The 13074-nt window shown below is 35.8% G+C and overlaps 4 protein-coding genes across 4 annotated transcripts; 3 read left to right on the forward strand and 1 right to left on the reverse strand.

Moving 5' to 3' along the window:
* Nucleotides 1-222: 222 nt before the first annotated feature.
* Nucleotides 223-1744, forward strand: LOC9306278 (crescerin-1). The gene is made up of 5 exons (XM_021017493.1): nucleotides 223-503; nucleotides 579-685; nucleotides 777-924; nucleotides 1028-1222; nucleotides 1321-1744. Exons 1-5 carry the CDS (start codon nucleotides 312-314, stop codon nucleotides 1567-1569), a joined length of 891 nt encoding a protein of 296 aa, XP_020873152.1. The 5' UTR covers nucleotides 223-311; the 3' UTR covers nucleotides 1570-1744.
* LOC9304250 lies at nucleotides 1579-3961 on the reverse strand. The gene is made up of 4 exons (XM_021017492.1): nucleotides 2996-3961; nucleotides 2479-2711; nucleotides 2141-2350; nucleotides 1579-1961 (listed from the first exon to the last, which is right to left on the reverse strand). Exons 1-4 carry the CDS (start codon nucleotides 3918-3920, stop codon nucleotides 1827-1829), a joined length of 1503 nt encoding a protein of 500 aa, XP_020873151.1. The 5' UTR covers nucleotides 3921-3961; the 3' UTR covers nucleotides 1579-1826.
* A 125-nt stretch (nucleotides 3962-4086) lies between these two features.
* LOC9306279 (translocase of chloroplast 159, chloroplastic) lies at nucleotides 4087-7922 on the forward strand. The gene has a single exon (XM_021017491.1). It carries the CDS (start codon nucleotides 4304-4306, stop codon nucleotides 7793-7795), a length of 3492 nt encoding a protein of 1163 aa, XP_020873150.1. The 5' UTR covers nucleotides 4087-4303; the 3' UTR covers nucleotides 7796-7922.
* A 3351-nt stretch (nucleotides 7923-11273) lies between these two features.
* LOC9304251 (heat shock factor-binding protein 1) lies at nucleotides 11274-13046 on the forward strand. The gene is made up of 5 exons (XM_021018833.1): nucleotides 11274-11559; nucleotides 12062-12115; nucleotides 12217-12240; nucleotides 12335-12377; nucleotides 12726-13046. The coding sequence occupies exons 1-5, from the start codon at nucleotides 11557-11559 to the stop codon at nucleotides 12860-12862; spliced, it is 261 nt and encodes an 86-aa protein (XP_020874492.1). The 5' UTR covers nucleotides 11274-11556; the 3' UTR covers nucleotides 12863-13046.
* Nucleotides 13047-13074: the final 28 nt, after the last annotated feature.

Genomic DNA, 13074 nt, shown 5'->3' on the forward strand with positions numbered 1-13074 from the left:
GTGATAACTTAAACGTTGTCGTTTCGTAGAAGTTAGGGAACGACGTCGTGTGAAATGAGCAATTAACCAAGTAACCGAATCTAATTAATCTAAACCGAACCGATGCTTGTGACCGTTGGAGCCGAAACCTTACCAACGGTCTTCTGCTTTATTTCCTCTTGAATTTTTGAATATAAAATGCGAAAAAGGGAACAAATTTTTCTCTTTATATTAAACATTTCAACCCCACCACTGATTATTATTCCCCAGAACGATTTTCCAAAATCAAAAATCTCTCTATCTCTTTTGAATTCTCAAAAAAACTTCTATCAATGGCGTTGAGAAACATTGAAAACGCTCTTCCGATCTCACAAGAACGACCTAAGAAGCTGGCTAAACTCTCAAAGCAACCGGAGATTGGTTTGAATGACGAAAACAACCCTGTTGTTGTGCCTGAATCGATCGTTGAATACGTTGCTTCTGAGAATCTCGAACCATTTTCAGATCCTGAATCCTCTGTCCAGGTATGATTCTCAATTGATTCGAAAAATCTGTGGAGTAATTTGTTTTGATGATCATTGATTCAATTCTTATCACAGAGATTACTAGAAGAATTAGCATCAAAGGATTGGATTAAAGTATGTGAATCATTGAATAACACAAGGAGATTCGCAGTTTATCACTCTTCTCTGTTGCTACCAATTCTGTGAGTATTTTTAATTTTTCTATTTTACCAGAATCTGAATCTTATGGAGTTTTTTGGTGATGATTTTGTTTTTGTGAATTGAATTGTGTAGAGAAAAGCTTATAGTTGTGATGGTGAAGGCGATGAAAAACCCTAGAAGTGCATTGTGTAAGACTTCGATTATGACTTGTTCTGATATCTTCATTGCTTATGGAGAAAAGTTGCTGGAAGGACCTCATTTGAAATCAATGGATGATCTGGTAAATTTTGATTTATTTTTTTGGGTCATTTTAGTTTTTTATTGGCTATGGAGTGTTAATTAACAAATAGTTTGAATTTGGTATCTTGATGGTGAAAACACAGCTGTTGCAGTTGCTGATGAAAGCTTCACAAGATAAGAAGTTTGTGTGTGAAGAAGCAGACAAAGCTCTGAACACGATGGTTAACTCAGTGGCTCGCTTGCCGCTTCTGCGTAAGCTTCAGACTTATGTCCGTCACAGTAACCCTCGTGTCAGGGCCAAAGCTGCTGTCTCTACCTCCAACTGCGTTTCTAAAATGGTATTTTGGATTCTTCAACAATGTTTAAAATGGTAAGAGCTAAAGTTTTATTTTCTTGAATTGTGATTGATCTTTTCTTCTATATGTTTTGTTATCAGGAGCTAAATGAAATGGAAGAATTTGGGATGGTTCTGCTCGCACAAATGGCTGCGGATTTGTTGAGTGACAAGTTGCCAGAGGCAAGGGAAGCCGCGAGGAGTATGGTGAACTCTCTTTTCCAGAAATTTACATGGAATGAAGAGGATGACGAAGAAGGAAGCAAGCAAGAAGCTTGGAAGAAGTTTTGTGAGAAGAAAGTAACAGGGCTCAACGCACAAGCCATGATCAAGATTGTCTCATCTCAATAAATTTCTAAAGAGGAAATGTTGTTCTCTCTGATTCATGTAAAATACGTTTTTACATGATGTAACAATCTTCTATTTCTGCAATTCCTATTGGATATGTCCTCTCAATTCCAATGTCATAATACACTAGAGGCTCATGGTTCATTAAGCTTCATGAAAAGTTGTCGTTGTGGCCCAATTGTTCTTAATGCATCTGTCATCCACATCGATCACCTCTGGACTCTTTCGTTTTTCCATTTCGAAGTAGTGTTGTTACTTTTTCATCTTTGTTCTTGAATCAGAGTTCGCAAAGCTCTTTCAACGTCTTCAAATGGTTGTCCAGCATACAACGTAAGCTGCCTCTTCCTCACAACTATCACATTCTTGTCACCAGAGCTAACTTCATCATAAAGATCCTACAGTGAATAAATATAAATACAATCTCACTGCTCTTAAAATCCAGTATACTTTATACTCTCTGATCATGAAGAGAAATTCAGGGTTCTGAGGAACACAATTCTCCTAAATAAGTAAATTTCACAGATGCAGACATTAAGAAAGAAGAATCAAGTTAGTAAAAGAAAGAGCTGTCTACCTTGGTTGACACGGGAGCTATATCGGCGATGAAATCATCCAAGTCTTCAAAAACTGATTCAAGCAGATAAGAGAAGTTTCTAGCATCACTTTGATCCTCAAATGCAATCATGTATGAGACCTGGCCCTCATTTTGTTCCATAGATTCGGTCCTCAGAGTAAAAAATCCCTCAGATATGTCTTGATCGATATTACTACGCATGAGAATCCTCTGATGAAAAGAGAAAACGGTAAGTGCTGGCTCATAATATTTTGTAATAGTTCGTACTTGGTTGTGAATTAGTGATTGGATATGGCAAAGAGAGCTTTTAAACCACAAATCCAATATTATTCACCTACCAGCACATAGGGAAGCTTGAGCCACCACATTTTATTCTCTTTCTCAGATTGTTTCTCCCTTGCTCTTCTCATCGGTTTTCCTTTCCTGACTTCTCCATGTTTCCCTGACAATGAAGTGCTACCAAATCCGGAACCAGCTACCATATTTTGTGTTCCGCCCACTCGGTTTCCAGATTTTCTTGACTTCTTAATTTCGTTTGACGGTCGTCGTAGCTCAGATTCCTGAGCAGCACCTAAAATTTTAAGATAAGCTGAGGATTGCAAAATATTTCCTCTTCATGACTAGTTAGCATATTCCATATATATACTACACAAGATCAACTTTGCATGTATTTCAAGTTAAAAAATAGCTACCCGTTCTTTACACTCTGCTAAACCTCATATTCATTGCTAGTCAATCCAATATCTATTCGTTACATCCCTAACAGCACCATTTGTTCTTGCAAATTAACACAACTCATCAATGTACTTTAAACAAAACGTTGTTGCAGGATTATCCACTTATTCTAAAACCTACCAGAAACCATCTCGGAATCTGAAAGCCCTGCCTCTATTTGTTGTTCTTCAGGATCTCGTGATTCACTAACATTCCCATTTTGCCCTGTCATCTCAGTCCCAGATATAACCTCATCATTTCCCTTACTTCCACCAAAGCCTTTCACATTACCCGTTGGTGGCTTCTCGGCTTTAAACTTATACTTCTTCTCAAACATCAAACTTTCCTCATCATTTCCAGATTCATCCAACGGTTCTACACGCAATCCCGCTAAACCTTTCCTCTGCGAATTCAAACGTTTCTCCATGTTAGACAATCTTGCTTCTATCTCTTTCTCAATATCAATCCCAGTTTCATCCTCTTCTTCCTTACCCTCACTTTTACGTGCTTCACGTGCCATCAATCTGATCTCTGCAATCTTCTCATTCATCTCAAGATCCTCTAATGAAACCACATTGCTCTCTCTTTCCCCATTTTGACCACTACCACTCGAAATTTCCGGCGTATTCTCGGATTTCGTTGAGTCTCCCAGAAACAAAACAGCACAAACTGTTTGAAAAGCGAATATTCCGATTAACCACAATCCATACTTCGCCAATGACTTCGGAGAGAGCTTACTTGATATACCATTTAGCTCATTTGACACAACCGAGCTACTTAAGACTTGAAGCTCCTCCTCTACATGATCATCCTGATTAGAAACTACGTCGCTTGGAGGAACATTTTCCGGCGTTTCGATTTCGATTAAGACGGTTTCTTGAGGCTTCGGATTTAGGGTTCTAAGGATTTTGGGTCGCAGGTAATTTTTCCTTCTTGATGACTTCGACGAGAACGGACTCGAAACCGAAGAACACCGGATAACTTTAAAAGAAACTCTCCTTCCGGTAGAGTACGACGGAAACAAAGTCAAAGGAGATAAAAAGACGGCGCATCGGAAAACCGCCATGGCTACGGCGGAGATGCTTTACCCACACAGAGTTTCTTATTACACATTGATAAATAGTAATAATAACAAATAAACCCAAAACTCTTAAAATATTTCGTATATCGTTCTTTCAAATGTGAAATTTTCAAACTTGACCCCAAAAAGTGGATAATTAGGCAAAATCTTCAATTTTTGTCTTGAGCCGCCTGAATTGTAGCATCGCTCTCACACTCTCTGTGGCTCTTTCGTCTTCCACACTATCACTTCCACAGCCACAAAGCTTCACATACATAAATCCTAATTATCTTGTCACGACAAACAGAAACTCACAAAAAACCTCTTTTTGTTTGAATTAACGTTTTCCTTTGTTTTGTTCTGTGTAAATTTTGGATGCTTTTGGTTTTATGGAGTCGGAGAAGCCTGGGATTGTTTCAATTCTCACGGATTCAGAGAAACCTCGCGTTTCAATTTCCGCGGTTAGAGCGGTTGCGGCGGCAAGAGCTGATTCGTTTCTTCTTACACGTACTCTCTCTGGTTCGTTTTCATCTGCAGGTTATGTTCCAATTCGTGCACCTGTTACAATTGATGAGGATGATGATACTGGTTCTGTAACTGACGAACATAATTCAGCAAGTAGTGAAGCTAGTAGTTATAGTAATGGAGTTGATTTTGAGACTGATGAAGATGAGACTGAGGAGTTAGAGGATGTGATTTTGGGTGGGGTTAGGGTTGATAGGCTACTAGGGGAAGAGTTCGGTGGAGAGATTGGAGATGAAAGTGAGTTTTCAGGTGGGAGTGTGATTTATAGACCATTTGCTGGTGATGTTGACGAGGAAACGTCGGTGAATTACTCGTCTTTGGGGGAAGAGAGTGAGAATAGTGATGAGGTTGAGGGAGTTAGTGAAAGTGAAGTTAGTGAAGGTGAAAGAGGTAGCATGAAAGCAAAAGTTGTCATTCCTCGTGCTGTTTTGTCTTTGGATGATAATGAGTTTGATGAAATTTTGGGTAGTGATGATGAAGAGGGTGTGTTGTTGCGTGTAACCAAGGCTCTAGGTGAGGAAGAAACTGAAATCGAAGATAGAGGCTTGCAATTCGGAGGTAAGGGAGTGGTTGATGAACCAGAGTGTTCGGGTTCTTTTATAAGTGATGTTGATTCTAATGAGGAAGAAGAGGTGAGAATGAACTATTCAGATGAATGTGATGATGGTTTAGTGTCCTTTGGGAATATTGAAGAATCGAGTCTCGGTGTTGTTCCACCAGGAGGTTTTAATGATTTTAAGGCAGAAACTGAAGGGAACTCTATTGAGGCAAGTATGGAAGTGGGTAAAAGTTTCAAGCAACTTTTGGAGACTGGGGTTGTTCAAAGAACCATCATCAAGGAGGATGGGAGTGGTAGCAATAATGAATTCGACGCATTGATGATATTAAATGATGCAGAAAGAGTAGAAGATAGTGCAGTTGAATTAGCAGAAATGGTAATGACTGATAAACCAGAATACGTAGGTTCTAATACAGGTGAACTTGTATCCACAGAGGAAGATATGGTACAAGAGAAATCTTCTGACGGTGGGTTGGTGTCCTTTGCGAGTAGTCTTGGTGTTGCGACAGGTGAATGCAATGAGTTTCTGGTGGAAAGTGAAGGAAACGCTGTTGATGTGGATAAAGGATTAGATGAAACTGTCACTGTCAGCAGCCTTGTCGAACAAGGGGTGGTTGTGGGTCAAGGAAGTACCAGCAAGGAGAGCAATAACAGAACTGATGTTGGTAGTGTCTGTGAAGCAGATGAATTGATGATTCTAGGTGACGGGTCTATTGGATCAGAAAGCAGAGACTCAAGGGATGAAGACACTGGAAATATGATAGGTGAGGCAAAAGAACACTGTGGAAATGATTGTGGTGCTGTTTGCGAATTAGAAAAAACTGAATGTGAGGGCGGACCTGAAGTTGTTATGAGCTCTGAAAGTGTTCAGTTAACTCCCCCTCCAGATTCTGAAACGACGAGGAACCTTGAGGTCGCTGGAGGAATAGATGTCGCTGTAAGTGGTTGTGGTTCTTCCGATCGAAAAGCTGAACAAGAGTCTGAAAGTGAAGGAAATCAAGAATCAGACGATACTGATAGGAAGTTATCACTTCCTGTTGAAGATAGAGCATCAAGTTTAAGAAATTCCTTTGAAACAGCCAATGAGACTGTGGAAAATGGGAAGCAGATTAATAAGCAGGTCATTTTTCAATCTGATAGCGAACCAAATCAAATCTCTGTGGGCATAGAAGAAACCAGTTTGCCTTCTGTTAAAGAAATTGAGAGAACCATGCCTGAAAACTCTTCGGTAATTGGTTATGATATAATGGAAAATGATACGCGGATGGCACCGCTGATTCACAATCACACGTTTGTGAAGCTTGACGAGTACGAAGGAACATGTGATACAAGGGAGAGACTCTCTGAATCCAGTTTCCAGAATTATTCTGAAGTATTATGCTCTGATCATTCTGTGCAGCTGATAAGTGAGAAAGTGAAAGAGAGAGTTGAGAAGACCCAGCTCCTGAAAGAAAAGCTCCAGAGAATTATAAGAAGAACAGATCTTTGCAGTGAAAATTTAACTGTTACTGAAGTTGAGTCTAAGCTGAGCATAGCTGGTGGAGAACATCAAACGACCTTAGGGCTGGATAACGTGTCTGATAGAACAAAGATAATGCTGCCTGAACATGAGTTTCCAGATGATCTAGACTTCTCCATTAATGTCCTTGTTATCGGGAAAACCGGGGTGGGAAAAAGTGCAACGATTAATTCTATCTTTGGGGAGACTAAGTCTCTTGTTGGTGCATTTGGAGTTACCACAAAGTCTGCAAATTACGTAGTTGGGAATGTAGGAGGAATCCTGATAAGAATACTTGACACGCCAGGTCTCATGTCCTCTGCAACTGAGGAGCGGTTTAATCAGAAAGTCCTCATGTCGATAAAGAAGAGCATGAGAAAGTTCCCAGTTGATGTCATCCTCTATATTGACCGTCTAGATGAGCACCCAGACATCCATTTACTTAGAATCATAACCAATTCTCTGGGCTCATCAGTATGGCGAAACGCCATTGTGGTTTTAACTCATGCAGCTTCCAATATCCCAGATTCTTCAAGCTACAAAGACTTTATTGCTCAGAGATGTTCTCTTATGCATCAATCAATCAGACAAGCAGTTCCAGAGTTAAGTTGTGTAGGCCAGAGCAAGATGCCTGGAATTGTGCTGGCAGAGAACAACATGAGCTCTTTCTCCACAAACAAAAGAAGCGAATCTACATGTCCGGACTGGAGATTGAACTTGCTGATCTTATGTTGTTCAGTTAAGATCCGGTCAAAAGCCGGTTTATTGCAAAAGCAGATTACCGTTGTAGAAAAGGCCGATGTATTTGGCAACCAGCTTCACTCGTTTACTCTATTCTGTTCCTTGTGGAATGTGTTGCTTCTTGGGGCTAACTCAGGACACACTTCTCATTCACATGATGATTTGGATGAGAAGAAAAGGCAGTTACTGGATTCTTACCCTAAAATCATCTGGGACGAACAGAGTCAAGAATGTCTCGAGCAAAGAGAGAGTCAAGAACCAGAAGACCAGGAGAGGCGAGATGAAAAAGGAAAAACAAACAGAGGCTTGGAAGAAGTAACTGTTCGTGGTCGTATGAGAAGAGGAAGACTTGGGTTCCAAGCAACAAAAAGGTTCGGTATCTATCTCGATACATCTGATTTGCACACAGGGTTTTCCATTGGAAGCCGAGGCTGTAGAAAGAACGAACAAGAAGAAGGAAGGATCTTGGTGAGGATGAGAGGCTCTATGTCTGTTCTAGGTTTGGTTCCTATGTTGATTTCCGTTTTCACTTCTGTCTATGGTGGAAAAAATATTTAAAAACTTAAATTGCTCTTGTTGTAGAATTTGTAACATATCAGATGTGTTCTTCGTCTCTTTTTGGATTCTAATGTTGTGACCTGTGAGTAAGTTTTGTTACTGCTTCTATTGATTGTTTTGGTTTCTAGAGAGGATTAGAATCAATCTAATCAAATGGTGGCTAGGAAGGTCTCTCACATGGAGGTAAGATACTTATATAAGTCTTTTGGTTGTGATCTAATAAATATATAAATCATGTGTTTCGTTTCTCTTGTAAAATCATGATAGTGTTCAACAACCTTCGTAATTTATATATTGAAGGTATTCCAAATCTACAAACTTCAGTCATCAATGTATCAATCGGCTTAGGATTAACCATCAATGGATTCAGGGTTTATTCCATTGGTCTGTCTTTAATCATCAAGAAGAACAAAAATAAACCAAATTTTAAATTGATTACAAATGAAGATACTTTTAAATTGTATTAAAAAAAAATTTGCATTGTGTGAACTTAATTAAAGAGCCGTGAAATATTGGGTTCGTCTTGACTGAGTATAGAGCCGTGCCTTTGTATATTGAAATGAAACATCGGCCTACGGCTCATATTTTCGTAAGAAACTCAAAGACATATTTTTGTAATATGAAGTAGCTTCCTTTTGACTATCATTTGTTTCATGTAGTTTAGATTGGTAATTCAATTTTAAAAAAATTGTGTTCTAATTTTTATTTATTTTTTAGAGTAATATTGTCTAGGATCTGGGCATTAGTGGGGAGGACTTTGCAAGCAAATGTAATCGTCTGTTTTGTCGGCGTCGCCTCTGCTTTCCATAAACTTAGTGCTTCAGCATCAACATGTTGTCTGCTAGTTCCACGTCTAGTATCACTGTTCTTATATTAGGGGTCAAACGAATATTTGACATAACAAATAAAAAAATCAATCAATACTAAGAAGAACAAAAATTACGAAGGAGAAATAGAGTTTTAACTAATGTGCGAGTAAAAAATAAAATAATTTTTTCAAATATATTAGATTGTGGAAAAAATTATATCCATTAACTTGTTTTATACTTTCCTAGGTTGAAAAAAAAAAAATCATCCTAAACCACGGATCATAAGCTTGAAATTCTAACTATCACCTAACAAGTGCCGATTTGATCTCTGTAAGGACAATTGTTACTCTGCCACACACCACAAGGAGGAATAACCATAACTTAGAAGTTCTCGTCATTGCAACCACTAGATTTCACCAGGCTTTTCTAACATCAGTCACCTTGGTGGTTAAGGTAACTTACAAACCATACAAATGATATTTTGAATTGATGATTTCTGGACCTTTGACATCCATAGTTAAAAACGATAATTACCTAAAAGATTATGTTTCTTTCTTGATTTTATATTCTATATATTTTTTTTGTTGGTTGAGATATAACAAAAACGAAATTAAAAAACATATACAAACTTTGTTTTTTTTTTGCACTTCACGTTTCAAATAATTATATTAACTTTGTTGTTTCCAATATTTTTAATAATTAAATTAATTATACTTTCTTCAAAAAATATATACCTACTTGGTTCTTTTCCAAGTTTCAGATAATCATATAAACTTTATATCTTTTTCTACATTTCAAATACCTCTATAGCAACTTATTTTTTGTTCTTCATGTTTATAATAATCATACAAACTTTGTTTTCTCTCTACTTCAAAGAATTATATTTTTAATAAGAATCATATCAAAAAAAAATTTCTTTCTCAACTCTTTAAATAATTATATCAACTTTGATTTTTTCTCTTGATATCAAATAATTATAATTTAAAACCAATTTTGTTGTTTTTTTCTCTTCATATCAAATAAGTATACTTTCAAACCAATTTTGTTGTTTTTTTTCTATCCACGTTTCAAATAATTACACCAGCTTTGTTTGTTTTTTATCCATTTTAATAATTACATCTTCAAAAAAAAAAAATTGTTATTCATGTTTCAATTAACTATACAACCTTTGTTTTTTCCCTCCATTTTAGATCATTATACCCTCAATATAGAAATTTCATAACTTTGTTTTTTGCTCTTCATGTTTCGAATATTAATATCAACTTAGTTTTTCCTCTTCATTTCAAATAATCTCTTATATATTAATTGAAAAACAATCTTAAAATAACATTACTCTCACATGTTATGAACAAAAATAACATGCTTATGTGTCGTTCTTAGAGATTTTAAACCCATTTAAACAATTGCTCAATTTTTACTATAATATTTATACATTTTGTCATTAGTCTTATGTATGCATATCTCACACAAATAAAAAAAAATCCAATTAAAAATAATAATAATTAAGCAATTAATCTTTCCAAACTAAATATACGACAACTTTACATTATAAACATATGAAGTCTATCAAATGCATTAATCTGTACTATATTAATATAAACGCACACATTGTAATTATTCATAATTTTATGTCGACATTACAATATAATTACAATAGTAAGAAACATATCTTCACTAATTACAATGCAAATTGCAGCATTTAACATTTCCCTATTAATAATAACAATATTTATAATTATAATTATATTTATTTCTATTTATATTTATATTCAGTGAAAAATAATTTCTTAATCAACTTCAAAAAATTTTGGTCTAAGACGCGTTACGCATTTTCATAAACTCTTCAAAAAGATGTATATGATTGTTTGTTATTTAGTTAGAAAAAACTTTATCGTTTACAATCATTTTACTGATAAAACAAATTCCAATACGAAAAATTGATGATTCGAACAGAATAAAAAAAATATATTCCATGTTTTGTAGCACATACAGATCTAAGATTTTAGATAATAATATAATAAATTTTGTAACTAAAACTACAATGCATTTACTGAATAATCATTTCTACAATATGTGCTGGTAAATTACCTAGTTTTACTTTTAAAAAGTAATACACAGATTTTGTTTTATATTCCCTCTATTTCAAATAATTACACTTTCAATAAAGAATATACATTTTTTTTTCATTCGCTCCATGTTTAAATAATTATAGTATTATACCAACTTTGTGTTTTCTCTCCATTTCAAATAATTATAATTTTAACAAATGAATGTACATTTTTTGTAAACATTAAGCACATAATCAGATCAAAGGTAGTTTGAGAATTTACTGCTCAAAAGAAGCAACCAAGTTTTAATATGTACAATTATAAAAAAAAAAATCACTATTGTAAAAAGAAAAACTCACAAGAGATGAAGATGACCTTTTGTTGCCATTGCAAATATATAGCTTGAATTTCTTTGTAATCTAGTTCACATTTTTAATAAAAACACAATTTTATCTCTCTCTTTTTTTGTCTCAATTATTTTTAATTAAATTCGAACTAAATGTTTTATCAACTATAGCTTTTGACAAGTGATGTTTGAACATTTTGTGTTTCCGACAGATTTCTAGAATTTTGATTTAAAATCGGTTGAATTAAACGTTATTGGATCATCAATAGATCACTAGATCTAGATCTCAAATACCAAACGTTCATATAAATTTGAAATTTGAATACACACACATTCACACATGATCCCACCCAATCAAATCATAACGATAGAGATACTAAAGTAAAGAGGGGCATTTTGGACATTTTACACCTAAAAGGTTGGGGTTAACAGTAATAACACTTCTCTTCCCGTTTTATACACACACATCGCTCGCTCCTCTCCGTCGTCGTCTCATCGCTTTTTCGCTGAAATCAAAATTTTCTCCAGTTTTCCGATCAGACGAAGGAAACCCTAAAAATGGTATATATCTGCTTCTTCATATCAGTGCGCGTCTTTCGATTTTGTGTATTCGTTCACGAAACCTAGGCTCGTTATTTGGATTTGTCGATTGAATTTTATACTCGGATGATTCATCGTCGGATTAGGTTTTTTTCGGTTTATGGAACCTCGCATGATTTTTTCGATTCTTCGTCTGTTATTGTAGATTGATTATCGAAATGTTGAGTTTTATTGTGAAATCTAGACGATTTTTGAGCTTTTTTGGCTGGGTTACAATTGGATTTTGCATTTGCTCGATCTAGTATCGTGAATCATGAACGAGGTTCAGGATCTGATGGGAGATTCAGTATAAGTATTCTTTGTTGTTGTAGTCTTGCTTAGGAATTGCCATTTGTGAGTGATGTTGGTACTAAGCAATTTCAGATAGAAATGAAGCTTCATCTTCTTGGCTTGATCTTTGTAATGGAGTTATGTTCACTGTGTCTTTTAGTTTCTTCTTACAGCTTTTTCTTTTTGGTGACAGGATGGTCATGATTCTGAGGATACTAAGCAGAGCACTGCTGATATGACTGCTTTTGTGAGTATCCATTTCTAAATAGAAATTATTCCTTCTCTTTTGTTTGGTATGTTTCTGATTTTGATACAATATCACTGAATCCTTGAATTCTTTATATGCAGGTCCAAAATCTTCTCCAACAGATGGTAGTTTTTTTTGGCTTTTATGTCTTCTTAGGCCTTGGAATTGTTACTTCAATAGGTAGATTCTGATTAAATGTGGTCTTATTGTGTGTTTCAGCAAACCAGGTTCCAGACAATGTCGGACTCCATCATCACAAAGAATATCCTTATATCAATCTGTGGTTTTGCTTGATTGTTGCTTGCATTAGAATATTTGACATGTTTAGCTCCCAGAGCAGTAATGATGATCTGTGATAATTGATTCTTTGTGTCTTCAAGTATAAAAATTCAGTACTAGGAATCGACAATTTTCATTAGAATACCACATTGTCCCTTGTTACGTTGCTGTTATATACATACTTGTTCTTCTGGTCTCTATATATTCTATACAAAATCAACTTTATCACCATGAAATGATGCAAATCTGGAATCTGTGGGAACTCTTTGATAACCAATTTTGTGTTCATGACACTGGTTTTGATCTCCTTGACTTTGATTTGATGGTTCACTTGATGACATGGGAGGCAGAATCAATGAGCTGGAGCAAAGCATCAATGATCTAAGAGCCGAGATGGGAGTAGAAGGCACTCCTCCTCCAGCCTCCAAATCAGGCGATGAACCCAAAACACCCGCTAGTTCCACTTAAAAAGGAGGGTGTTTGACAGGTCGGAAGAAAAAAACTATGAAACTTGTTAAGAGCAGTATTACTTTTATATTCGTGTTTTAAGAAACGAGTTTGTTTTATCAAAGTTCATCAAATAGATTGATGATGTGGTGCATTACATTATTCTTCACTTATGAATTGCCTTTCTATTTTGGTTTTGAGGACTGAGAGAAGTCTTATGCTCCTAAAATTCA

Source organism: Arabidopsis lyrata, assembly GCF_000004255.2.
Source record: "Arabidopsis lyrata subsp. lyrata unplaced genomic scaffold ARALYscaffold_7, whole genome shotgun sequence".
NCBI classification, from domain to species: Eukaryota; Viridiplantae; Streptophyta; class Magnoliopsida; order Brassicales; family Brassicaceae; genus Arabidopsis; species Arabidopsis lyrata.